This window comes from Fusarium graminearum, chromosome 1 (genome assembly GCF_000240135.3).
Source record: "Fusarium graminearum PH-1 chromosome 1, whole genome shotgun sequence".
Classification (NCBI taxonomy): domain Eukaryota; kingdom Fungi; phylum Ascomycota; class Sordariomycetes; order Hypocreales; family Nectriaceae; genus Fusarium; species Fusarium graminearum.
Window position 1 is genome coordinate 2235667 of NC_026474.1, and position 25008 is coordinate 2260674.

Here is a 25008-nt window from a genome sequence, read left to right on the forward strand (position 1 = left end):
GCCCTGGCTGCCCTGGGTGGGCTGCTTCACTTCAGATTACCTACGCTAATAATTACCGGAGGTGAAATAAAAAAATAAAAACATAAAAAACAACGGAATACAAAAAGGGCAGCGACCTCCCTCTTCCCCACGACCAAAAAGATTACTCTCACCATCGACTCATTAAGAATCTATCAAGGCAATCACTCTCGCCTCTAACTCTTAGCTCTTCTCTTACAAACTGGAGCACTTACACACAACAACCACTACTACTCTACTACTACTATTACTTGATCGATACTTTCGACTCAAAACAATCATCTATATACAACCGAGCTACTAGTCTTCGGTTATCTCAACAACAACACCTTTAACTCCAAGAAACAAACAAACAACAATCAAGATGCCTGCTCAACGACCTTCGCAGCTTCCTCCTTGCCCCGGCCCTCCTCCTAGCCGCCCTCTTCCTCCTCTGCCCAAGCGAGGTTAAGCAATCAAGAATAAAGCAGATGGAACACTTTCGACGGCAAACCAACATGACATGACATAACATCATCACTACTACCTATCTACCATGCTTTCTTGGCTTCAGTTACACAACACCAAGAAAAAGCAACATGGTTCGCCCGGCTCTTGCTAGCCAGCGCAACACAACGCGCCGCATATGCACATGCGAACTCCCAACTCGGACCCCTCATGCACCTAATTAATCAACATGATACTGGTTCTTGAGCTGCAAGTCAACCACACCTCGACCGGTTCAGCCGTCGGTCGAATTAACCAACCTGCTTACACCGGATTTCTGTCCACATCAACCAACCAACCTTGTCCCTTATGGCTGGACCGACCGGACTCTTTCAACTTCACTTCTACCGCGTGCGCCTTTCGCAAACAGCGCATCACCGTTACAATACCCTCTTACAACTATCTAATAACTTTTTTTGAACCAACTTCTCTACACTTCGTTCATATCAAACTATTTGGGAGGAATCACACTTTTTTGTTCCACGGTCTTTCAGGAACTGTATCAATAGACAGGGCATTATCACGGCGTCTCAACAACATACACCGCATTCTACTGCGCGCAGTGTTTTGGACTTTTTATTGCTTTACGATGAACACGTCGGGTTGGGAACATAGAATTATCATTTGGGAAATGGGATGGCTTATTTACCACCCTCAAACCCTCAGGAGCAAATGGGAATCATGTCCACTGATCACTCAGTGTTGACGGGAATGGAACGAGATACCATGTTTTTATTACTACTACAATACAACACATGCAATGCAATGCAATGAACTCTACCTCAAAAGAAGCAATTATTCGGTACTATCTGTGACTTTGAATCTGTCTTCCCGTGTCTCTCCTTTCCTTTTTTTTTCTCTTCGCGAAATCCCCTTACCCTGACTGGCAGTTACTATTAGCTACTTAGTTACTTTTACTGCCCTTGGCAGTCGGATGGACCCTCGTTAGCAAACAACGCCTTGTTAGGAACTGGAAGCGAAAGCGAAATGTCCCATTCTTGATTATTGCGTTACGGCACTCAAAATTACCATTGACCCCTGTTCACAAAAAAAATAGCGCCTCGTGATCGCTACTTTATCCTTGCTCAGTCAGATTGCTCCCTTGCATGTCATGTACTGCCTTTTTGTCATGGCCTTGGTCATAGGTGATAATTAATCAATTAATGACACCGTACGGTACTCGGCTTCATCCCCTCCGTCGCCCTTTGAACCGCCTGCGCCGCCGGTTTGCAGCGTCGATCAGAACAGCTGATGCTCGCCTCAACGATAACTGAAACTCGCAGGCCCCCCCTTTTACAAGGGCTTTCAAGATGCAATATTGCACTACAGCCTATTGGGTAGTGTATGTGATTTGATGCAGTGTTTTTTTAACAAGGAAAATGTCTAGTTAATGGTAATATCGAGTGCCTATCTCCATTATGGACCGGACACGCCGTGGCTTGATGAAAACTCATCCTATTTCCAATCCTGGGAACTGTCTCCGGAGCGAGGAACGATCGATTGACACTCGTCATCCTCTAGTTTAGTTAGACTAGACACTCTTTTCTTTTACTACCAGTTTCACACAAGAGGTTGATCTGATCTCCCCCTAAAGCTAGCTCAGTTGTAAGTGCAAGGTTTGCAAGGCTTGCAAGGCACTTGTCTTTGTCTCCCACCCTCGGTCGGACGGGCTGGGCAAGTCCAATCACAAAGTGGGCTGAAATAGTGTCTTTTGTTGCAATTTGATTCCTTTTTTATGACCGTTCCTGAATCGGTTGGACGCCAGCCTGATCTTGCTCGCTCGCAATAGGCTTGTTGGGTCGGCTCTACGTTACTAACGAGCCATCCATCTAAGCATGTTAAAGGTTGGTTGGCTACCTAGTAAGTAGTTGGCAACCTGTTGGTAGTGTTCAGAATCCCAAGTCCAAGGCCAAGGGCTACTCTAGTTGATGTTTGCTACTGTCAGTATGGTGGTTGATTGGTAAAACTAACTATGCAACTCAGCTGATGAAGAAAAAGGAAAGAAAAAAGACCCAAGTTCATGGCACTGGTGTCGTCCTCCCAGCCTTGAAGACTGAAGTAGCTTAGCTGGCTGGAAAGTTTGCCTGCCCTTAGCTTCCAGCTGTCCCGTCTTGTCTCCATCCCGTTTCTTCTCACAGAGTAGAGCAGAGGCGACCTAAGTGGAAGATGATCGGTTTCCTGAAAAAGGTAATCTTGCATCTTGATCTGGGATGAAACAAACCGTCTCAGTCACTGAAGCCACATATATGCTTATCTTTGACATATTTGGGTTACCCTAATAACCATGTGACGAACATGGCAAAAATCTTTCTGTCATGGGCAAGCGTGTGCACCTCGGTCAGTGCTCCTGTACCTGTCTCAGAGAGCGATGATCATCGTCATGGCCCGTCTTGTTACCGTTCCAGGGGTCCGGGTGAAGATAACCGACGAGGGGAGATATTGGATTGTCACTTGAAGTTGGGAGTTGGTCGAAGATCGTTTGTCACTGGCGGCTGGTAGTAGTTTGACACTTTGAGCCAAGGCAGCCAATTAGCGGTTGTTCAAAGCGAAGAGCGAATTTAGTCTCTGTGTGGCATCTCACAGTGTATGCATGTATTCAAATCGATGTGGCTCATATATCGACCAGTAAGGAAGTAGGGTGATTTACGAAACATAACGTGTACGCCACAAGCTTTCCAGCTCTCACCTGTTTACATCAGACCTCAGCAACTTTGGACGGTTTCGTCGTTTGGGCTGGCCCCAAAACTCAACCAACAATCAACGTTGGTATGCAGATCAGAGGGGGTGCCTGAAAGTGTAACTGAAAGAGAATACCTATGATAAGAGGGTTTATCCTGTGGACCTGTACAACTGACTCAAGCGGCCACAGATATATGACAGAGCACGACAAGAAAAAGACGCCATCGCGGAATAATATTCCCAATCGAGGCCCATCTTCTTCGGAACCGAAGGCCACCATGTGGCCGACTCGGAAAGATTTGGTCATCAAGAAGCCCAGACTACAGCTTGAGTGGGAACCCGACAAAGCCAATCAAGAAAGACGATCAAAGCGTTTCATCTTTTGGGTGGAATAATTAAAGTTTTCTCATAGGGAATAAACTTTGCTCAACAGCTCTTGAAAGCATGTTTTGGTCACTTATAATCCAGCCTCATCACGTGTCTTCGCGCTGTCACATATCGCATCCTATGCCCCTCATGGCGGGTTTCCCCCACCTGGAAATGGGGCTCTTAAGCTAACAGCCCGGAAGTTTCAAGACTTCAAGAGCCCAGACAAGACTGGTTGGGGTATTCGATTTCGAAGCTTCAACAAATTCCCCGAGTCCAAGACCATCAAAGTTTTGACTTGTTGATGTTGGCGTTTTGCTGCGAGATCTATCACAAACCTTCTTTTCGCCTCCCGCTTGTCAATATAACTCCGACGGAATTACACCTCACAATCGCGGAATAGCTTCCTACTCCTGACTCTACCTACTACCTACCTTGTCCGCCTTACAAGGACTGACCCGCCGCCATGTTGGAGCTTCATGTTTGGGGTTCAGCCTTTGGCTTGCCGTCAATCGATCCCGAATGTCTTGCCGTTATCACATACCTGCATAGCTCTAATCCCGCATCCGCTTGGCGCTTGATTCCTAGCAACGACCCTTCTGTCAGCCCGTCCAGTATGGCTTGCCCGTCCCGCTGTCTCACCTTGCCTTGACTCGTCTTATCCGAACCTTGTTCATTGCTGACCGTTTCATCCAGATACGCTTCCCGCGCTTCATCATGAGGGCGTCTGGATATCGGGCTTTGCACCCATCATTCAGTACTTGACCGACAAGTCACTTGGTGACAACTTGGACGCCGAACTGACGTCCCTGGATCATGCTGATCGTGTTGCATACGCCGCCTTCTTGTCTGCTCATGCTGCTCCTCTGCTGGATCTCTCACTCTATGTCTCAGCCGCCAACTGGTCAGCTACCACCAGACCCGCCTTCAGCACTCTATTACCATTCCCATTGACATGGACAGTTCCACCACTGATCCGTGCTGAGGCCGTCAAGCGTGTTGAGCATCTAGGCTTTGCTGATATGGATACCGATTTTGACCCCAATGGAGGCCTTCACCTATCATCAGGAAGGGATGCTTTGCCAGAAACCTTCCGGAGGCATATCCCTGCTCGGACAAAGAAGACCATCCACGAGGAGATGACCCCTGAACAAGCTGTTCTCATCCGACTTTACGGGATCACAGAAGACTGCCTCTCTGTGGTGGATGACTTCCTCAAGTATGGCTCCGAGGAAGAGGCATATGGATTCTTCGAGGGCACCGAACTCTCATCTTTGGACTGCCTGGCCTTTGGCTATCTTGCCCTGATGCGCGATGCTCCTGTACCAAGATCTTTCTTGAAAGACTGGCTCATGAAGAAGACTCCACGTCTGTATAAGTTTGTTGATCATATCAAGTTAAGGCACCTGCAAAAGTCTGGCCCCTTGCCCTGGGTCGAATCAAGCCAAAATACGGTGCTTCGTATTGGCGCCCGGACTCTTGACAGCATCCTCCATAATGTTCCTGGCCTCGGTGAAGAGTATGCGACTGAGGTACGAAAGCGTGCTGAAGGAGGCATCACCGGCATTGACAGCAGGTCCCTCATGCTGGCTTTGAGTCTCCTCGCCACAGGCGCCGCTCTCGGATATAGTTACCACACATACAAGGCGATGCAGCCTTTTGGATCTAGGATACAAGTGTGGCAATCATTCCAGAACAGATCGAGGTTGAGTGAGTTTGGAGCTCTTGGTAGCATGTTGGGCAGTGTGTTAGGGGGACCGTCGGGAGCACCTCAACCTTCTCACTCGTCGAACCAGGCTCGTTTTATCGAGACCGACACAGAGGTTGACTAGAAGGATGATGAAGAAATATTGTAACATTATTGTACACTTAATGACAAACCAACTATCAAATATCCCCTGTCTAAAGGGGACACTCTAGAAAACATTTCCCTTTTTCGTCTAGGTACTTTAAACTATCATGTTGCTTTCATGCAATGTAGGAGCTGTGCTTTTCACAGCCATATTCGTGGTTCCCCTTCCTTTCTGACAATCGCTTTATATCTGTCTGATCTCTTTACCTGCCATTTCAGGGCGGTCAATCTCCCATTCATCTCTCAGCACCGCAAATGTCAGATCTGTCACCAGTAGGCTCTGACCCAGACTCCACACAAGAGTAATGGCATAGAAGAAGTTGGCATTGCCACTTCCTGCATAGATCCAGAGGTGATAAAAGGCTGGCCCAAGGAACGTCGCGTACAGCAAAGTCGATGTAGTGACAAAAGCGTATCGCATGAGCGGGAAGACATGTCGAAACAGGGGAACCACGGAAAGGAACAGACTTGCATCGGCAAGCGAAGGGTAGGGCTTGAAGATGGAGAAAGTACCAAGAAGAATTGTCAACACAGCCAATGGCTGAGGGCGCAGACGAATGGAAAGCGCCGCAGGATAAGATGCGAGATGCAGCCAGAAAACACCAAGGAAGAAGGCTCTGAACGAGTCAAACATCTCAATGAAGAAATACCACCACAATCCAACGTTGGGGGTCAGGTCTGACAAGGTCAACTGAATGCCATATGTGCGAGCAAGGAATTCCCAAGAATTGTTGGCAAGCAAGAAAGACATGCCCAACAAGGACACCATGCATCCAGCCACAACGGCTACGTTAGTGGTAGCAAACTTGGAAGACGAAGTAACCCGGCGTTTTTCGACTTGACAGTCATAGGCAAGAAGAACGAGAGGGGGCAGAAGTAGGATAGGGTACATCGACAAGTAAGAGGCGAACGATAGAGCGACCATGGCGTTGAAGGGAGAGCCCTGGATAGCCTTGGTGATGGCCAAGAGGATGGCACAGTTGGTGAAGACACCTGTCGATCGTCCAATACATGTGGCGATCGTGTATGGGTTGAACAAGAAGCTGTCGCCCGTTAGTACTGCTATTCTGAACTCATAATCAATGTCTCCCTTACCCAGCAGCAACTGCAGCGGTACCAAACTTATTGGCACGGCGCGGTGATTTAAACAGTCTCGAATTGCTCGCCACGCCCGAATCAGCAATCTTGTAGAGCGCATCGGCGCTCAAGAGGTCCACGGCGATATAAAGTAAATGTGTAAAGATAGGCCAGCTCTTTACGTCGGGGAGTAGTGAGAACAAGGGCAACAGCAGCGGCGCCTGGTGGAAGACACCACCCTCGTAAGGAGAAACATTATTCGTATATAAGAAGAGCCCTTCTTGTACTGTGTAGTTGTAAGCTTTGAACCCTCCAAGAATCGTCATGCGACGAGGGTTACTACTTACAGCGCTTGAAGCTCGTGACGGGGGTTGATATCTCGACGCGACCAGTTAGTAGATTGGGTAGGCCTGGAAATGCGAGAAAGAGAACAAGTCGGAGCAGAGCAGCGCCGGCAAAGACGCTTGCTTTGCCTCGCAACGTCATTGTGTCAGACATCGCATGCTCTGAATGAATGTTGTAGGTATAAACAGCCGGATGAGATCGCGATACAGTCCCTCTCTACGAGATAGGTTGGAGGCCACTTGGCGGGTTGAGCTCCCTCCATCCTTGGCGGCCCCTCCACCTTCGGGAGAGGGGCCGCTGGAAGAGCCGCTGGAGCTCTTCCCGGAGCCCCACTGTATTCGCTGAATTGGCGATGCCAGGCGCTGGAATTGCGCTCAAGGGTGCTGCACATGTGCCCCGGGCGGTGAAGCCAGAAAGAGCCAATGACGAGCTCCCAATCGGGACTTAGTCCACATTAGCGCCGGATCAAGGCGGTACAGTCTGGCATAAAATTTCACGTTGGAAAAAAAAGTTGAAAGATTGTTAGGAAAAAAGTGCCCCGCTGGTATCTTTGCGAAATACAAACTACCAACAAAACACCACATCTTTCAGCAACAATGCCTCGGATAAAGAAGAAGGGTCAGGCCGGTGCCTCCAAGAACTACGTTACCCGAAACCAGGCGATTCGGAAACTACAGATCAGCCTTCCCGACTTCCGAAAGCTATGCATTTGGAAGGGAATCTATCCTCGCGAGCCCCGAAGCAGAAAGAAGGTTTCCAAGTCATCCACCAGCTCGACGACCTTCTACTACACCAAGGACATCCAGTACCTGCTCCATGAGCCGCTGCTTCAGAAGTTCCGCGACCAGAAGGTTCTCGAGAAGAAAATCTCTCGTGCGCTCGGCCGAGGCGATGTCACTGATGCCGCCCGTCTCGAGGGCAACGCTGCGCGACCCGAGAAGACTGGAAAGCCTCGCTATACTCTTGACCATGTCATCCGCGAGCGCTACCCTACCTTCATCGACGCTATCCGCGATCTAGATGACTGCCTGTCAATGCTCTTCCTCTTCGCCAATCTGCCTTCAACAAGCTCAGTTCCTGCTAAGATGATCGCCCGCTGCGAGCGCCTCTGCCTCGAGTTCCAACACTATCTCATTGTGTCCAAGAGCGTTACCAAGTCTTTCCTCTCCATCAAGGGTATCTACTACCAGGCAAACATTCAGGGTGAGGAGGTTCTCTGGCTCGTACCTTACAAGTTCAACCAGCGCGTTGTCGGCGATGTCGACTTCCGCATCATGGGTACTTTCATTGAGTTCTACATGACCCTGCTTGGCTTTGTCAACTTCCGACTTTACACCACTCTCGGCCTCAAGTACCCTCCCAAGTTCGACCAGGCTAAGGATGAGGCTGGTGCTGAGCTCGGCGCTTTCACCCTTGAGGGCAAGACTCTGGTCGGCGCTGACGAGAAGGAGCAGAAGACACTGGAGGCTTCTGAGCACAAGCCCGACCCCAAGGTTCAGGCTGCCGTCAACAAGGTTATCAAGAAGATCAAGGGCAATGCCGACGACGAGTCGACAGATGCGACCGAGGTGGAGGGAGAGGAGCAGAGTGGCGCAATTGACAAGTTCGAGCCTGCAGCCCCCGGTGGTGATATTCTCCCCCAACCTTCCAACACTGGAAGCAACCCCAACAGCCTCTTCTCCAACATCACCGTCTATCTCTCTCGCGAAACCCCACGACAACCTCTCGAATTCCTCCTCAAGTCTTTCGGCTGCAGGCGTGTTGGCTGGGACGCCGTTCTTGGCGATGGCGCTTTCACCACCAACGAGCTTGACCCTAACATCACCCACCAGATTGTTGACCGACCTCCTATCGAGGCTACTGGCGACGAGGAGGAGGCCAATGGTGACGACAACCAGACATCACAGAAGCTTGCTGCCAACCGACGAGTCCCTGGACGAACATACATCCAGCCTCAATGGGTTTGGGACAGTGTTAACGATGGCGAGTTGAAGGAGGCTCATCTATACGCTCCTGGCGCTGCGCTCCCTCCCCATCTGAGCCCCTTCGTGAGGAACGTCCAGGGCGCATACGACCCCACTGTTCCTCTGGAAGAGCAAGAGCCCGAGGCTGAGGCCATCGAGGCCCAGAGCGACGGCGAGGATGAAGTTGACGACACCGCTGAGGGCATGGATGTTGCTGACTCTGAAGAAGAGGGCGAGGATGATGAGTTCGGCGGTTTCTCTGCCGACGAGCAAGAAGAGGATGAAGAAGAGGAGGAGGAGGATGCTGAGCAACGGCAAGACGAGCTCGAGGCTGAGCTTACTGGTGGTGCTGTCAAGTCTAAGAACACAAATGCCAAGGCCAAGGCTAAGGAGGAGGCCCGCAAGGCTCTTTCCAAGAAGGCCAAGGAGGAGGCTGAGGATCTTGACCGTGCAAAGGGTATGCTCAGCAAGAAGAAGAGAAAGCTGTATGAGCAAATGGTGTACACCAACAACAAGAAGAGTGCCGAGGACCAGAAGCTGCGGGCAAAGAGGAGAAAGTTTGAAAAGGAAAAGAGCAAGGGCAAGGCTAAGGCGTAATGTAAAGGTGTTTTATACCAATCCGATAGATTCTAGTTATACGCGTTTAAAAGCATTTATTGAGTGTTCTACACCTGGATGAATACATGGTGCTGGGTGGTTGATTGTCTTGAGGTTTACAGTTGGTGCCTATGAGGTGGATAAAGGTAACCTGACTTTTACTTTACGGCTTTTACCTCTTAAAAAAAACTTGAACTTCACATCAAACACACATTTCTTAGCCAACATAACTGGCCAATATACTCACTTGATTATGTGACTTTTTGCAATCTTGACTGACTCATTTATTTATTCTTTTCTTCATAACAATCATTTAGCATCAAATAACCATGGAAGCTAGTGCCACCGCCTGGGAATTAGATAGCGATGAGATCGCTTCTATTGCCTCTGAAGACTTGCACGCCCACAGACCAAACCGCTGGACAGGGCCCAAGTCGACATGGCGCACGTTAACGGAAGAAGACCGTCTTCTATGGCAATCAATGAAACAAATCCAAGATCAGGATCTTGCAGTACATTTATATGATACCTTTGCTCTCAAGCGACAAGGTCAAAACGAGGCAACGGCCCAAAATTTAGTTGTCAAGACAGTAAGAAACCCCAGAAAATTCTAATTCTTTGGAAGAAAGTGTACACGATACTAACGGAGAAATATAGGACTCTGGCCAAGATGGTATCTGGGCACCGCCCAAGTCATGGACTGCATGGCCACTCAAACATAAACATGTACATAAACAACGGCTAGTCGACGGACAGCATGACGAAGATGATCGCTTTACCTTTCGCAGACAGGAAGAGATCTTTCCAAGTACTGCGTTGGAAGAGGAGATCTCGGCCACCATACTGAGGACCGCCAAGCGCCGCTTTCGCAGGAAGAAGAGCAAGATGGCCAAGCCATCCATTGAAGACCCTCTACCGCATTCTATTGAGAGCGGTGGCAGTACGCCTAATGTCTTATCACGAGAGTCGTCGGCCAAACTAGATACAGAAGAAGAGAATGGAAAGATGGCACTCGACGATGACGAGGTCACTCCAACTCGCAAGCGGCAGAGTCCAAAGACATATGAGCCGGTAGAGTCTACCAACGACGAGGCATCGTATGCGCTTTTGCGGCCATCAACCCGGCACATTCTCTCAAAGCTCGATGAAACACTCACTATTCTTCAAAATTCACGAGAAGCGGGCATGAACTACGTATCCGACTCCTCAACTGAGGAAGAATCGGACAACCAAAGCCGAAGCGGAAAGAAGAAATCTCGTGGCCGCCCCAGGAAGATTACACCAGAGGGAGGCTCATCCGCATCTACCTCACCAGCTCGCGGTGGGAAAACCAGTAGACGTGGGCGTCCCCGAAAAGTTCACGTTCCCTACGATGGAGAAACACAGGAGGAAATGGCTGAACGTATCGCCCGTGAAACTCACCGAAAGATGCCTATCACAACAGAAGACAGGGACGCAGCTTTTGAGGAATGGATCCGAAAAGGTGATGAGGTTATTGAACGCGAGCGATCTTTGTCTATCAAGCGCGCGAGGTCTCAAGGTACTGATACAGGAGACGAGTCGGCATCGAGCACAAACGTGGAACGGAAGCGGGTTAGATTGGGTCTCCGTGACTGGAGCGATGTACTCGGCGCAGCCGCCATAGCAGGGTTCTCCGGCGATGTCATCGCAAGAACAGCAAGAAGATGCGCTGATTTGTTCGGAGAAGGTATGGTAGTTCGGACATTGAATGAGGTACCTGCTACAAAGGACAAGGGTACCACTTCTATCGAGTACCGTCCGGAGCCTATCCAGCTATCCTACTCAGACTCGGACGCCGATGATGAAAGCGACGATGGCGCAGACCTCGCACAACGGCGTGTTGCATCCCGTCAAGTCTCTCTCGCCCACTCCAGCCGCAGCCCTGATTCCATCCACAGCGGTAGCCGTCGCTCAACACGATCCCCAGGACCACCATCCGCCTCCGCCACTCGATCCCGTTCTGGCTCTACAGGCGGCATAGTGTTCTGCCCGATCCCTTCATGTGACCGAGCGGCGAACGGCTTCAACCGCAAATACAACTTGCGACGACATATGGAGCTTGTGCACCAGGGGCAGACAGAGGAGCTAGATAGTGACGAGGAGGTGATGGGTGGTGTACATGTCGATGGCTTTCTCAAGCCCATTGTACCAGGAAGGGGATGGAGAGGCGAAGATACTATCCAAAGACAGAGGAGGAAGAAGGAATGGGGAGAAAGATCTGGGACGAGTCGGGAAGCAAGTTACGCAGAACAGGATTCTTCTTTTTAGAAAGAAGAAGAACTATCTCCGTAGAAGAGGATGACTCTAGATGTAACACTCTTAAGGAAAGATATAGTTTACTTCTGTTGAATCAAGCAAGTCGGGATGATACCACCTCAGAGAGATAATGCATCAGTGATAGTCTCAATTTGACAATGACCGCAGAGTCTACACTCCAGACAGTTGTTTTAACCCTTGGCAAGCATAATTCACGAGTAAAAAGAAGATTCACAATCATGCAGATGTCATTACTTTGATTGTCTAAAACTCAAAAGGGTATCAACGTACTCAAGTAACCCTACAATAAAACCAGACAAAAGGAACAGGAATGAATGTTAACCCATCATGGCTATGCTTCGCACAACACCAAACTCCAGATCCAGAAACACGCTTTACATATAAACACGCAAGAGACAAGTATCGTGATAGACAAGTCTAGTTGATTCTAGGACTCTTCCTCCTAGACAAACTCTCCTCGAGCGCCGTCGGAAGTACGTTCTCGCCACCCTCGGAGATGATTGGGTCCCTGCTACCAACCTTCTTCGTGCTGCGAGTCACACGCGTGGGACGCTTAAATAGAGGCATCGTGCGCTCGGGAGGCATGGATATTATGCTGGACCGAGGGTTGTAGTTGGCGGTCCCGGTTGTGAGACTACCTGGCACATTGGGGTTCACCTCTCGAAGACTAGAGGGCATACCCATATGCTCAGAGGCGCTAACCATGGACATGCGAGTTGCTGGGCGAACTGGAGAAGTCATCATCTTGTGAGGGGAGGAGTCGAGATCGGCAAAGACAATTGTAGCGTCCTTGTCGGTTGACTCGCCGGGTTTTGTTGGTGTGATAACTTCGTCAATACTTGAAATAATGAGATCGTGGTCTTCTGTGCGAGGGAGATCGGTAGGGTAGTGGTATTGGACCTTTGCGGGTGTTTCGCCGGTAGGCTGGTATTCTTGGAGAGCTGCACCGGTAACATCTTCACGTAGGTTGGCAAGAGGCTGGCAGAGCTGATCCTTCAGAGGTTCCAGACCATCCTGAAGATCGCCAAGGTCAACCTCCATTTCCTCGCCAAGGTTCTTGACGCGGTCGAACGTGGACTTGAAGTGAGCAGAAATGTTTCCAAAGGACTCCTCGACAGTGTTAGATAAAGCATCAACAGACTGGCTGTGGGTTGCGTGGTGGTGACCGTTTTCAGTTCTGGCACGAGTGACGAAATCGTCGAGAGCTTCCATCTGAACATCAAGGTCCTTGATCTGCTCATCGACAGCACGAACAGTCTCGGCATGGACAGACTTGGCAGTGGCTTGAATGGAACTACTGTGGTCATCGGCGGCTGTCCAGTCATCCTTGAGCTTCGTCTTGAGCTGGTCCCGAGACTTCTTGACTTCCTCCAACATTTCACCTTCCTTGAGATCCCACGAAGACATACCCTCGCCATATGTATCAACGGCCTGCTCAAGGTTGGTGCTGGTAGAAGTGATAGTCTTCTGGATCTCAGAGGCGGTGGCCTGCATACGCGACTCCTGGGTTTCGGCTTGGGTGTTGATGAGAGTCGATATCTGAGCCATTAGCTTCTGACGATCGTCAACAGCCAAGCGACGCTCCTCAGTAAGGGCATCTTGAATTCGAGAGGAGATAGTGGCGTTCTGCAGAACGATGGTGTTGGTTGCGGATTGGAGTTGTCGCTTCAAGTTGTCGCACTCAGCTCGTTGGGCTGTGATGTGCTTGACAAGTTCTTCAAAAACAGACTTGAAATCTTTCCCAAGGGCACTATAGGAGTTGTGGAGCTGTGGCGCGTTAGTGATTGCTCTGAGGTAGAAAGTGATATACCATACCTGTTCATGGAAAGCGGTCATCTCGCTCATCATATCCGCTGCTATTCTCTCGGCAGAGTGAGAGATGGACTGCAGGCTCTCTCCCATTCGCTCTTTGACTGTATCACGAACAACCTTGATCTCCTCCAAAACTCCATCCATGTCATCCTTTGACTTTTGCTTTGATTCGAGCAGTTCTTTCTTGGAATCGGCAAAGGTACCCAAGTGCTCGTCGAGGAACGCTTGTGTACTTGATAGCTTCCGTAGCTCTTCGTCGACAAAGCTACCCATACGCTGTCCAACAGAGGCTATATGCTCTTGCTGCTCATCCTGGAACTCCCCGATTCGGCGCTCGACCATGGATGTCACATCAGCGACTTGGTTCTGAGATGTTGTCCATGTGTTTCGGTTGATAGACTGTAAATCCGACTTTCGCCTGTTCTTGGCATGAAGACCACCAACATCACTGACTGTTTTGTGCAACTTGTCGATGAGTTCTCCGCCAACTTCGGTAAGTTTCTGTTCCGTCTTTTGGTGTGCCTTTCTAATCTTGGTCTCCTCAGAAAGTGACTGCCGTGTTGCTGAGAGAACAATCTCGGTCTGGTCTAGTACCTCCTTGGTATCGTCCAACTGGGCCCTCGTACCCTCGTGATCCTTCTTGAGACCCAAAAACGTAGATTGGAGGCTGAAGAGCTCTTGGACCTTATTACGCAGGTTCTTTTCAAGGGTGTCAAGTTTGGCGGATTGTTCTTCGTTGACAATACGACGGGACTCGCTCTGTGCTGTCATCTCCTCATATGACTCGTTAGAAAGGTAGACACCGTTGCGCTGCCGAGTAGCGATCAGTTCACTCTTGAGCCTTTCGATTTCCATGGTAAAATCCTTCAGCAATGTCTTCTTCTCAATCATGGGGTTCATCTGCGGTTTGTTCTTGATATTCTTGGCCCTGAACGCATACTCTAGTGTTGAAATGGTTTCTTCCAAGTTGATCTTTGCGGGTGAAATAGTAGCAATAATGCAAGTCTTGGTCCGGCCTCCGAGAGAGTCTTGTAATAGGCGAGTCAACTTTGATTCTCTGTAAGGGATGTGAGAGCCCTTGTCTACAAGGGCATTGATGACTCGGCCAAGGGTCAAGAGAGACTTGTTGATGAGACCAGCTTCGGTGGCGCGCTTGTTCTCTGCTCCAGATCTCTGAATGTTCTCACTACCGGCCAAATCGACAAGGTTCAGCTTTCCAGCACTAACAAGAGCTTCAACGCCGTGCTCATTAGGCTTTCGGACATATGTTGTGATAGTAAAGACTGTGTGACTTCGAGAACTGAGATCGTTGCACTTGGTAGCCGCCACCTGACGTTTCAAGCTGCCCTCCTGGAGCACCTTGACACCCTCAGCGGCGTCCTTGATGTGCTTCTCCTCCATGCCTTGAACAATTGTGCTGGCATGGCCTCGTCGTGATGTGTCGTCGTATATCTTGAGCTTGGTGCCTTCATCGGAGGCGAGCAGGTCGCGTAGCTCTTCGTTGTAAAGTTCGATAAACGAGCACTTAATAGTGCTTTCGGCATTGTCGAGCTCGAGTTTCGTGAAAAGGGTCTGGAGCACTCGAGGGATGATACCGGCATCGTCTGAAAGCATACCCATGGTTTCGGTCATGTCACCAGACATGGTATATGTCTTTCCGGTGCCTGTTTGTCCGTACGCAAAGATTGTGCAGTTATATCCAGAGAGCATCTGGAAGGATGGATCAGTAACCAAATATTGTGACCTTGTCTATAAGAACCCACCTCGTCTAGAATAGGCTTCACTGTGTCGTCGAAAACCATGTACTGATCGGCTGCTGGGGAGAAGACGCGGTCAAAGTTGTAAGAACGATTACTCAAAGCATTTGAGCCCATTGACAACTCAACAACCTTTCCCCTGACAGAATCGGCCGTGACAACGACATTGCTGTTCTCTTTAACCTCGCGCTCATTGCGTCCTCGACATCGAACAACGACCTGGATGTTTGTTTCTTCGGTGCTGGCTTCGGCCTCGAAATCACGTTCTTTACGCTTAGTACCGATGGTGTTAACAGTAGCGACTGAAGCGACAGATGGAGTTGGCGATGCCGCGCCGCTGCGCGACGCGGCTGAAGAACCATATCGTGTTGGTGGTGCTCTTGACCCAGCTCTCACACCCGGACGGGTGTTTGGGGCGCGTGTGCCTGTTGCAACTCCGATGCGGCTTTGCTCCCGCTCGGAGCGTGTCGTACGTTGGAACGCCACGATGGGCAACTGTTTGTGGGTTTGGCTTCGTTTCGTTTCGTTTAACCGTTGGTGAGGGAGAGGCTGCGGGGGATGCCTCGAGAGTGTCTTAGTCGCCGCACATTCACTTGATCAAGTGTGTATCGTTGAAACTTGACAAAAATTCGAATATTCGTTTGGGTACCTAGATCATGGAGGGGTTGCCTGCATATACGTAGTATAGTTAGTTATGGCTGGCAAGGCTGTTTGACATAAACGGTGAATAGTACAACCGTAAAAGAACCATGTTTGGGATCCACGAGCTAGAGTCAACACGGACTTGGCGCTTGTCACCATAGCAACGGACCCCTTCTGGGTAACTCAAGGTACCTGTTTAAGCACATCTCACCCACCTATAATGAGACGCACCTATTAAACACTGGTGGAAAATACTGGTACACATCAATATGTCACTCATGTCTTGTCATGGTCATCATGAGACATTCTATTTGCCTTCTTTAATAATTTAGAATTAGAACGTAAACGGTGTCGCATCCCACATCAAGCCTTGATTCTACTTGGTCAATAGACAATTATAAGTACAAATCCGCTGGCACGACATACTATTCCGTGTCCATCTTGTCAGGATCGTCTTCTGTCTTTGTGTCTTTCGCTGTTCCTTCGATGCTGTCATCACTTTTCGCTCCAGTCGTTGCGTCGGCAGCATCACCGTTGGTCTTCTCTCCACCTTGATCATTTTCTTCCTTCAGCTTCTTGTTGGCGTCGGCTTCAAGATCTTGCTCTGCCTCTCTTTTCGTGCCGACGCTCTCTGCGCCTGGGCTCTTGGCGTCGCTTTCGCCCGCTGCTTCGCCATCGGCGTCGACATCATCTTTGGCCTCTTCGTCATCGTCATGTTTCCTGCCTACTGCTGCTTCCACATCGATTCCTTGCATTCCCATACCGCCTTCTGACATGAAACTTGTCGTCGTAGATTGAGGTCCGGTGTCGCTCATACCGATCTCTTCAGGTCCTCTAGCATGAGGTACCTCCTCTTCTTCCTCTGGCGGTTCCTCGTCATCTTCCTCGTCCATTGTCATGCGCTCCCCTTCGTGGGCAGCTTCTTGAGCTCTCGATAGCTGGCTTACGGGCACCACACCGGCACGTTGTTCCTGGCGCAGGAGTTCTCCCTGTGTAACTCCCCGCGCATGTCCTGTAGAGTGAATACCATTGACACTAACAGAAACGGTCTCAATGCTGCCCACGCCGTTGGGTCCTTCGATGGTCTCGGTGCCCTCGCTGTGAATTTGCGCTCCAGGTGTGTCTTGTGAACTTTCGGGACTCCGTCTCGTCAACCATGGGATGGGCGTCAACAATGCGCCTCCGAGCGCTTCATCTGTACCCAGAGCTGCTGTTGTTGGATTGCTCCATGCGACTGATACTGCAGGGTCTTTGGGGTCTTCACCATTCAGATGCATCGAGGACATGTCGGGAATAGGTGGAGGTAGAGGATATGTGCTTGTGCTTGACGTCACTTGCACTACACGGTCGACAGCATGTAAGTAAGGCGCAAGCGCCCTATAATGCGCCTTAGGCCGTAGAATCAGCTCGGCGAGTCGTTGGATAGTGTGAGGAGGATTGGTCTCGAACGTCTCGAGGTGTTTCGTAATGTGGATGAGCATGTCTGCCAACTGCTTTGGTAATGCGCCCTCGATGGGTTGTGTGGCAGGAAGCGACTCGGTTGTCGAAGCGTCCTTGTTTGTTTCCTGGGACGATTCGGCTCGTGGTGGTGATGGCGGCGGCGGAGACTTGTGTGATTCTAGAACAGGTTGGTGCGCTGGAGGCGGCGGCGGTAGGTTGGGTATGGGAAAGTCATTGTGTGCGATCTGAAACGATCAGTTCATGAGTCCATCGTATTGCAGGTAATGTGTGGAGTGGAATACCTTGTCGAGTCTGGTAATTATGTCACTGCGCACCACAGGCCAGACATCCCTATTATTATGGTCAGATATTCGCTTTCGCAAAAATGTAGAAGAAAGAAATACTTACTTTTCAACTGTCGCACCCGCGGCGAACTGACTGAGTGGTCCGTTATCACTATCAACCTCCATGATTTTATGATTCGCAAGTAATGATGATATACGATGATGTTGAATCCACTAAGTCGCGATTGCTGGTCGCGCAGCTCTGTGGTGGGGTTGTAAATATGGGGGTGGCTGTCCCGTTAGATGCATGTATACTTAACCTACACCTTGACGGCAGATACATTCACAAGCCAACCTTAACTCAATTAGCACATGGAATGTTCCTATATGACTGTAAAGCTGTAAATTTTCCTATCTTATGTTCTAGTTCTTGTCTATTTCATGACAGTCCTAGTTTATTTCTAGTGCATACGATAACTGTTTGTCATCACACGTAGAAAAGAATCATATGTTGACAACGCCAACATTGACAACCACCAAAAACCAAACAAAGAAATATCATGCACTTGTGGGTAAACAATGTACCTACCTAGGTACCTAGAAGAGCTTGCAATATAGAAATAAACGTGTGCCTTAATCTATTATTTCCAAATTACATAAATCAGAATTATTACTAAAGTATACGGCAAATCACAAAGTTCCACCAGTTCGAATCGTCGTAGCTAACCCGATGTCAAGCCATCAAACCTGATAAGGGTTGTACATCCATTTGGACGGCTCAAACATAGCCTCAAACTTGACGCCATCATATGTGCCAATAGCGCAGCTCAAGTCATGAAAACCTTCCAGGCCTGTAACGGGTAGATCTTCCTCAGCATCAGTCTCCTCATGGAGTGCCCATCCACTTGTCATGGTACCGTTGCGGGTGAAGAAGATATCAACCTGCGGCTTTGGTCCACCGATGGGACGGAGAGTCATGCCGATACCGTACGTGTCACCACGCTGGAAAGGCTGGGTAAAGTCGCGACCACCCCAGCGGTCGTTGACGTACTTGTGTCCGTCGTCACCGTGCACTGCTAGACTGCCCCGGTGCCAGCCTGGCATGCGGAATGAAGGATATGGCAGCGCAGTGAAACCAAGAGCGAGGAATACCTCAGGGCTGTCACGCGCCAGCTTGACTTCATAGTAGATGGTTCTTGGCTGGCCTAGGCGCACAGGGTCATGCTCAGTGACCGAGTAGAGTGGAGGATAACCGATAACACAACGATCCGGTGAGTTTTTCTTTGTCCAGCCCTGCCAATGCCCGGGCTGCAACCAGGTGAGCTGGCCATTGAAGCCCACTGGCTCCATGAGACGAATGTTGCCCGCCTGGAGAGCTGCCCTTCCAGTATGATCCATATGAATAGGAGCAGTCATGGGATACGACAGACACCAATCCTCGCCGGCATTAGCCTCATCCTCGGTAGCATTGCTCGTAGGGGATCTCTCGTAGCCGCTAAAGATAGCAGGAGGTGGTGGGAATAGTGATGTATCTGGGACTGCTACCTCCCAGTCATGCTTGGGCGGAGGGCCAGAAGGAGGCGCATATTCTAGTGCCGCACCTTGAGCCAGAGGAGGGCCCGGAGGAGCATCGTATTGTTGCGACGATGATCCATGTCCTGGGGGAGGTCCTGGGGGAGCATCATACTGCGCTCCGGCTTTACTTGGTGGCGGTCCCAGAGGAGCAGAGTATTGCTGCGATGAAGACTGACCAGGTGGTGGTCCTGGAGGTGGCGCAAAGTCTGAGGCCTGTTTCCTACCCGGAGGCGGTCCTGGAGGCGCTGAATAGCTGGATTCTCCAGCCAATTGGTTTGGATCGTTCTGGGGGTTGTATTTGCTCTTCTTCACATCGCCCTGGCTTTGGGATGATGCTGGTCTCTGCGCTGGACGTGGTGCAGGATCATTATTCTCCTCTTTCTTGCTCCCGAAACACATGACGATGGCAAGACTATGATGGTGATGGTGATGGAGATGTTAAGATTAGGAGTTGTCAACTAAGGTCAAGAAAGAAGCGTAGGTATGACGATGTCCAAGCAAGGATTCAAAAGTGGGCACGTGCAACCACTTGTAAGTTTAGGCAATTAACAAGTGCTGTAGGTTTCACAGCAGGAAATGACGAAGCAGCTCGATACGAATTTAAACTTGGAGTGGTCGAAGACAAAATCATCGTGTTTGTCATGGCCTTTATTCAAATTCATGTGTCCTTGTGATATGAGGGGCTGTGCAGACTCAAAGCGGCGTGGTGTTTGTGGAAATTGAGTGGCACAGCCACGGCTTAAAATTGCAAGAAACATACGGCCATACAAGAGTAATCTACTGAGTGACATGCAAGGGAATACTGTTTTCCTCTCATACATTACGTTTGACGCAAAACTTTGCTAAATGGCTATCACGGCTGACGTTTGATGTCATATTAGACGCGTGAAGGTACCTCCACCAGGATATTGTACACAAAGACAGCCATAACGGCGATGAGCGAGATGTACCTACTGGGTAGCAGAAGAGTTCAATGGCCTCAAAAGTCCTAGACTACATTTTTCAAGCTACTAGGTAATTTATCTTTGTGCACTAATTAGCATAGGCTAACCCACTATGTGATCTTATCTCTCATGCTTCCAGCAGCCAATTTTTCTGATACCTCTAAGGTCATTTAAGCTTATAAGTGGTTGCATGTTCCCACTTTTGAATCCCTGCTCCAACATCGTCATACTTTAAACGTCCTTGCCAATAAACAACAACTGTAGTTACCTAATCTCAACATCATCATACCTATCTCGTTGAGCATAACCTCAGCTATCTCTGTCGACTATGCGATTATATGTCACACTAGAGATCCTTATTTATCATCAGATTGTTCTCCCAAGAGCCTGAAGCCGGGTTCCAGACAGACATTGTTCCATCTGGATTCATTCTAGTGTTCTCTCGCTCCAGAGTAAAGGCAGATATCGCGATGTAGAGTCCCTAATGTCCACACTTGAGTAGTTTTACGACTGTGAACAACAACAGAGAGGTGGCGTGCACTGACACATGAATCACTTTGGATTGAGTTACGGCATTAATTGCTTCGTCATATTGAGTTATGCCTCGTCCTGACATGGGCTTAATAGTTATTACAACCTATGTATGTATCATGCCACATTCCACATGTTAAAAAAATAGCCGTCATGTTCTCACCAACTGACAGCTGTTGACGGATAGTAAACTAAGTACCTCCTCCCCAGACGCTTGCATCCTCTGAGTCAGGATAAAAGAAAGCCACAACGGCGATAATGATGTACACCGCGCAGAGCAGGGCACCTTCTAGGTAATTGCTTCTGCCGTCCAATACAAGAAAGTTGACAATGAAGGCCGATACAAAGAGACACACGGTCTCGAAAAGCGTAAAGTACAACGTCATCTCCTTGTTCATGATCCATCCCAGGATCACCATGAAAGGAGTGAGGAGAAGAGCAATTTGAATAGAACTTCCTACAGCAACACCAATAGCGAGATCCATGTTGTTCTTGTAAGCCACCTTAATAGCGGTGACGTGCTCAGCAGCGTTACCGACGATGGGAAGAATGATCAGACCGATTCCGACCTGGTTGATGTGAGAAGTTTTAACGACCTCCTGAATTGAGTCGACAAGAAATTCGGCACAGACTGCAACCAGGGCCGTGGAAACAAGGAGAAGGATGACAGCGGAAAATTGGGAAAGGTGTTCCTCTTCATCCTCCTCATCACTGTCGGTGGACTTCACACCGGGAGCATTCAACATGGGTGGGATCTGAGCGGGCAACATTGCGCCAGGAGCTCGGAACTGTAAACGATCAGGGAGAGAATTGGTACGTCGAATGCCGTAACGGACATGGGGAGCTGGGCCAGAAGCCGTGGGAGGCTTCTCAGTGAAAACGGGAGCCAGAGCCTTGACAGAAATTCCTCTTAGGGGGAATGGTCGTTTGCCTCCATTGGTTGAAGGACCGGCTTCAAGGTCGTCCTGTACTGCAAAATCCACACGGCGAGGCTCTCCTTCACCCTTATTTTCAGGTATGCTTTCCGGTACACCATTCTGGGATTGGGCGTTTTTGGCTTCCTTCTTAGCTTTGCGGGCCTCCTTCTTGCTTCTGCGATGCCTGTGTCGGCGATAACGTCGGCGTCTGTGGGAGCGCTCTGCCTCTTCCTCGTCGTCATCATCAACGGCATGCTCACTTCCTTCATAAGAAGCTGAACGAGGAACTCGCTGACGTGATGCTTTTGCCTCAGAAACTTCTTCCTGTGGCGTGGTGGTGTTGTTGGTTGCAAATGAAGCGGACCGGGTTCCCTTGGTATCAGCGGTGTCGGCGGAAGCAGCGCTAGATCTTCGGTGTCGTCTGTTACGAAGAACCTTCTTCATTCTCTTTCTCATAGTTCCGTGAGACGAGTCCGAGTCAGATGAGTCCGAACTCGAGGATGAGCTGTCATCAGAGCTGGACGAATCCAGGAAGCCAGCAGCAGGTCCAGGTGCCAACTCAGCATCAATAATGTGCTGAGGGGTAGATTCGTACATGTATGCATGTGATTTGAGCTGGAATGTAAGGTAAATGACATATACGATCAGAAGGACCACGCTGGTTCCGCGACTGATTTTGAGCGACTCTCGGTCTGCCTTGTCGTTATCCTTGAATGAGGCGTGGAAAGCAGTCTGTTATTGATGTTAGTGCTAGTTCACAAGTGTCAATGACCTCACATACCGGCAAAACCAGGCTGATAACACTCAGACTGAGCAGACAAGCGCTCATCTGCGTAACAGTACTGTTGTAGACCTGTTCACGAAATCGTAAACCGCCCAATAGCATACTCATACCCAGAATTAAAAGAAGGTTTGCAAGAATTGAGCCTAGAAGTGCTGATTGTACAACGCGGATTTCGTTCTTGACCAGAGCGAGAATAAAAATGATCAACTCGACGGCATTGCCTAGAGATTGTGTTAGTTGACTAGCGCTCAAGAATCAGACGAGAAGAACATGATTTCACTTGAAATATAGGTTTACTATGTAACCCTGATTCTTCAAACATGTTTTGAGATAACTTACCAAAGGTAACATTCAACAACGCGCCAAGGGCATCTCCCATTTTGAGAGCAACAGATTCGGTAGCGAATGCCAAGAGTCCAGCAAGAGGAATGATTGCAATAGCATTCATACCAAAAATAAGACCTGCAGGGACGCCAGGAACCTGAGATACGGCAATGCCCACGGGGACAAATACCATAAAAACATTGAGCCAGCTGTAAGTGATGACGATTCTAACACTACGCTTCAGCTCGGCAAAAAAACCAGCATTTTTGCTAGTTGTGCTTGGGGTTTCTCCTTGTGCAGGCTCTTCGGCCTTGCTGGGAGCTTCTAGGACAGACCCCGAGCCTGCAGCAGGAGACGAGACACCGCCGGCAGAGGGGATCTTGTGCAGAGACTTGGTCTTGCGTCCATTTTGATTATCCAATCGAGTCTTCTTCTCGTCGAATTCTTGGAGTCGAGGTTGCTCACTCAAGCCCTGAGCAGTGGGCGCTGTGGGTTGTGCAACAGAGCGACTGCCATCTATATTGGGTGGTTCAGAGGAAGCTTCCTTCATCGAACAGGTGTTTTGTTACTCTAGAGAGTATGAGTTGAGGGCAAGTGTTTGACTATCGAGTGAAGATAGCTGTCTTTGAGGCTTTGTTGAGCTTGGAAGAGTGGTTGAAATGTGTAAGTGAGAAGGTGCAGAGAAAGCGGGAGCCAAGGCCTTGGCTTTAAGTCGGAAAGGTAGCCAAGTTTCCTAGGCTAGGATGACGCTTGTTTGTTCAGTGGATCACAGTGGCGCTGGTGGAGAATCATTCACTGTAAAGAGTGGCTGGAGCTGTCGAGACCGGGAGTCCAGCGTCGTGATGGATATCCGATGTCGTCAAACAGCTGAGGCAGCCCGCTAGAGTAACCCGTGATCCACTGAACAAACATCAGAGGCAAAGTGAGGCGGTGCAGCCTCACGGACTGTGACATTATCTAAGCGTTTGCCTCTAAACTGTTCTCCCTTGTCAAGTCAAACAGATCTGGATGGTTCCATTCACCTCACTCTTCTACCTATTCTTTGACTCCACGACTGCACCAAGTCTCTAGCCGTGACAAAGACCATCAAAGAGACCCAACGCCTCTCTTCAAAGCTCCATATTCCAAACGAGATGGTCCAGCAAACAGACTACTGGGGTCACACATCAAACAACAAGCTTATCAATGAATCCCCATCTTTCTCGGATTTGAGGTGCCGGGTGAGGCTTGGCATGATCACATCGGCAGCTCATTAACCAAATAAAGCAAAGATCGACAGGAACCACAATCAAGTTTCCTAAGCTGTGGCTCAGCTCATTCATATCAATCGTCAACAACAACCCTGATTACTCCGTATCATACTGTGCTTGACGCAGTATCACTCAGCAGGGCCTGTTTTGATAAATCACATACATACAACTGGCGAATCCGACATTGCTAGTGACGTGACGTAGGCTGCCAACAAAGCATTGAGTAACTATGTAGCATACGGAGATAGCATTCGGGTGTAACTTGCGTCGGAGCCGAATGGTAAATTCAAGTCAATACGCCGATGTGTTTGAATACCCGAATACGCAAATGCCAGCTTTGCCCAAGTGACGTAAGTATCTGGAAGGGACACAGATCCTGGTCTCATATACATATATTCTACAATGGTCAAGTTCAAAAACAGCACAGAACACAGAAAGAAGGTGGCTTGTAGTTATTGTCCGGGGTGCAAAAATAATTCATCTAGAAACTGTCCGACAACGGCATCAGTTGACCTAGCAATTTTGTCTCTCACGATCGTGGAAGCTAAGTCGTTACGGGATAGTACTGAGAATAAGCATGTTATCTGATCGAGCACTTACCAAGGTAGGCAATAGTGGCGACTCTCTGACTCGATAATTTCTTAGCACGCTCAGTAAGCTTCCCAGCTAATTCATGACTCGTGATCTGCTTGGCAAAAGGAACCGTCTACAACATGTTCATCTCACAGTTTATGTCACCACCGTATCCTTAGAGATTCACCTGCCAAGTTGAACTAGCATTATACTAACTCACTAAACTAGAGATGGTAGTTTCATCATCCCTGGTTTCGTTTCCTAGGAGAACTCGTGTTTACAATCAACAAATAGTAACCAGAAAACATGCAACCCCACGAATAGATCGTCAGCTAACTTGGCCGGTCAACAAGCATTAGTCCAGCTGCTATTTTGCCCATCCACGATTAACTAGCGACAACTCACCGTCAAAGCAAACGACTGACCGCCAGTTGATGTGATTGTAGCAGTCAAAGCACAGCCAGTCCCTTGCATAGGTAGTCAAAATAAGCTG

At 49.2% G+C, this 25008-nt stretch overlaps 8 protein-coding genes across 8 annotated transcripts; 3 read left to right on the plus strand and 5 right to left on the minus strand.

Moving 5' to 3' along the window:
* Positions 1–4015: 4015 nt before the first annotated feature.
* FGSG_00693 (uncharacterized protein) lies at positions 4016–5381 on the plus strand (the record flags this gene model as incomplete). Its single annotated transcript, XM_011318092.1, has 2 exons — positions 4016–4163; positions 4246–5381. The coding sequence occupies 2 exons, from the start codon at positions 4016–4018 to the stop codon at positions 5379–5381; spliced, it is 1284 nt and encodes a 427-aa protein (XP_011316394.1).
* A 116-nt stretch (positions 5382–5497) lies between these two features.
* On the minus strand, positions 5498–6974 carry FGSG_00694 (uncharacterized protein). The gene is made up of 3 exons (XM_011318093.1): positions 6826–6974; positions 6497–6764; positions 5498–6444 (listed from the first exon to the last, which is right to left on the minus strand). Exons 1-3 carry the CDS (start codon positions 6962–6964, stop codon positions 5586–5588), a joined length of 1266 nt encoding a protein of 421 aa, XP_011316395.1. The 5' UTR covers positions 6965–6974; the 3' UTR covers positions 5498–5585.
* Positions 6975–7375: 401 nt separating this feature from the next.
* FGSG_00695 (uncharacterized protein) lies at positions 7376–9416 on the plus strand. Its single transcript, XM_011318094.1, has one exon. It carries the CDS (start codon positions 7420–7422, stop codon positions 9382–9384), a length of 1965 nt encoding a protein of 654 aa, XP_011316396.1. The 5' UTR covers positions 7376–7419; the 3' UTR covers positions 9385–9416.
* Positions 9417–9713: 297 nt separating this feature from the next.
* On the plus strand, positions 9714–11673 carry FGSG_00696 (uncharacterized protein; the record flags this gene model as incomplete). Its single annotated transcript, XM_011318095.1, has 2 exons — positions 9714–9974; positions 10042–11673. The coding sequence occupies 2 exons, from the start codon at positions 9714–9716 to the stop codon at positions 11671–11673; spliced, it is 1893 nt and encodes a 630-aa protein (XP_011316397.1).
* Positions 11674–12099: 426 nt separating this feature from the next.
* FGSG_00697 (uncharacterized protein) lies at positions 12100–15368 on the minus strand (the record flags this gene model as incomplete). Its single annotated transcript, XM_011318096.1, has 3 exons — positions 12100–13449; positions 13498–15204; positions 15258–15368. The coding sequence occupies 3 exons, from the start codon at positions 15366–15368 to the stop codon at positions 12100–12102; spliced, it is 3168 nt and encodes a 1055-aa protein (XP_011316398.1).
* Positions 15369–16203: 835 nt separating this feature from the next.
* FGSG_11810 (uncharacterized protein) lies at positions 16204–17803 on the minus strand (the record flags this gene model as incomplete). The annotated part of the gene is made up of 3 exons (XM_011318097.1): positions 16204–17578; positions 17636–17684; positions 17742–17803. 3 exons carry the CDS (start codon positions 17801–17803, stop codon positions 16319–16321), a joined length of 1371 nt encoding a protein of 456 aa, XP_011316399.1. The 3' UTR covers positions 16204–16318.
* A 429-nt stretch (positions 17804–18232) lies between these two features.
* On the minus strand, positions 18233–19591 carry FGSG_00698 (uncharacterized protein; the record flags this gene model as incomplete). The annotated part of the gene is made up of 1 exon (XM_011318098.1): positions 18233–19591. The coding sequence occupies one exon, from the start codon at positions 19589–19591 to the stop codon at positions 18359–18361; it is 1233 nt and encodes a 410-aa protein (XP_011316400.1). The 3' UTR covers positions 18233–18358.
* A 1267-nt stretch (positions 19592–20858) lies between these two features.
* On the minus strand, positions 20859–23242 carry FGSG_11811 (uncharacterized protein; the record flags this gene model as incomplete). Its single annotated transcript, XM_011318099.1, has 4 exons — positions 20859–22316; positions 22366–22437; positions 22531–22589; positions 22708–23242. 4 exons carry the CDS (start codon positions 23240–23242, stop codon positions 20859–20861), a joined length of 2124 nt encoding a protein of 707 aa, XP_011316401.1.
* Between the last annotated feature and the right edge of the window lie 1766 nt (positions 23243–25008).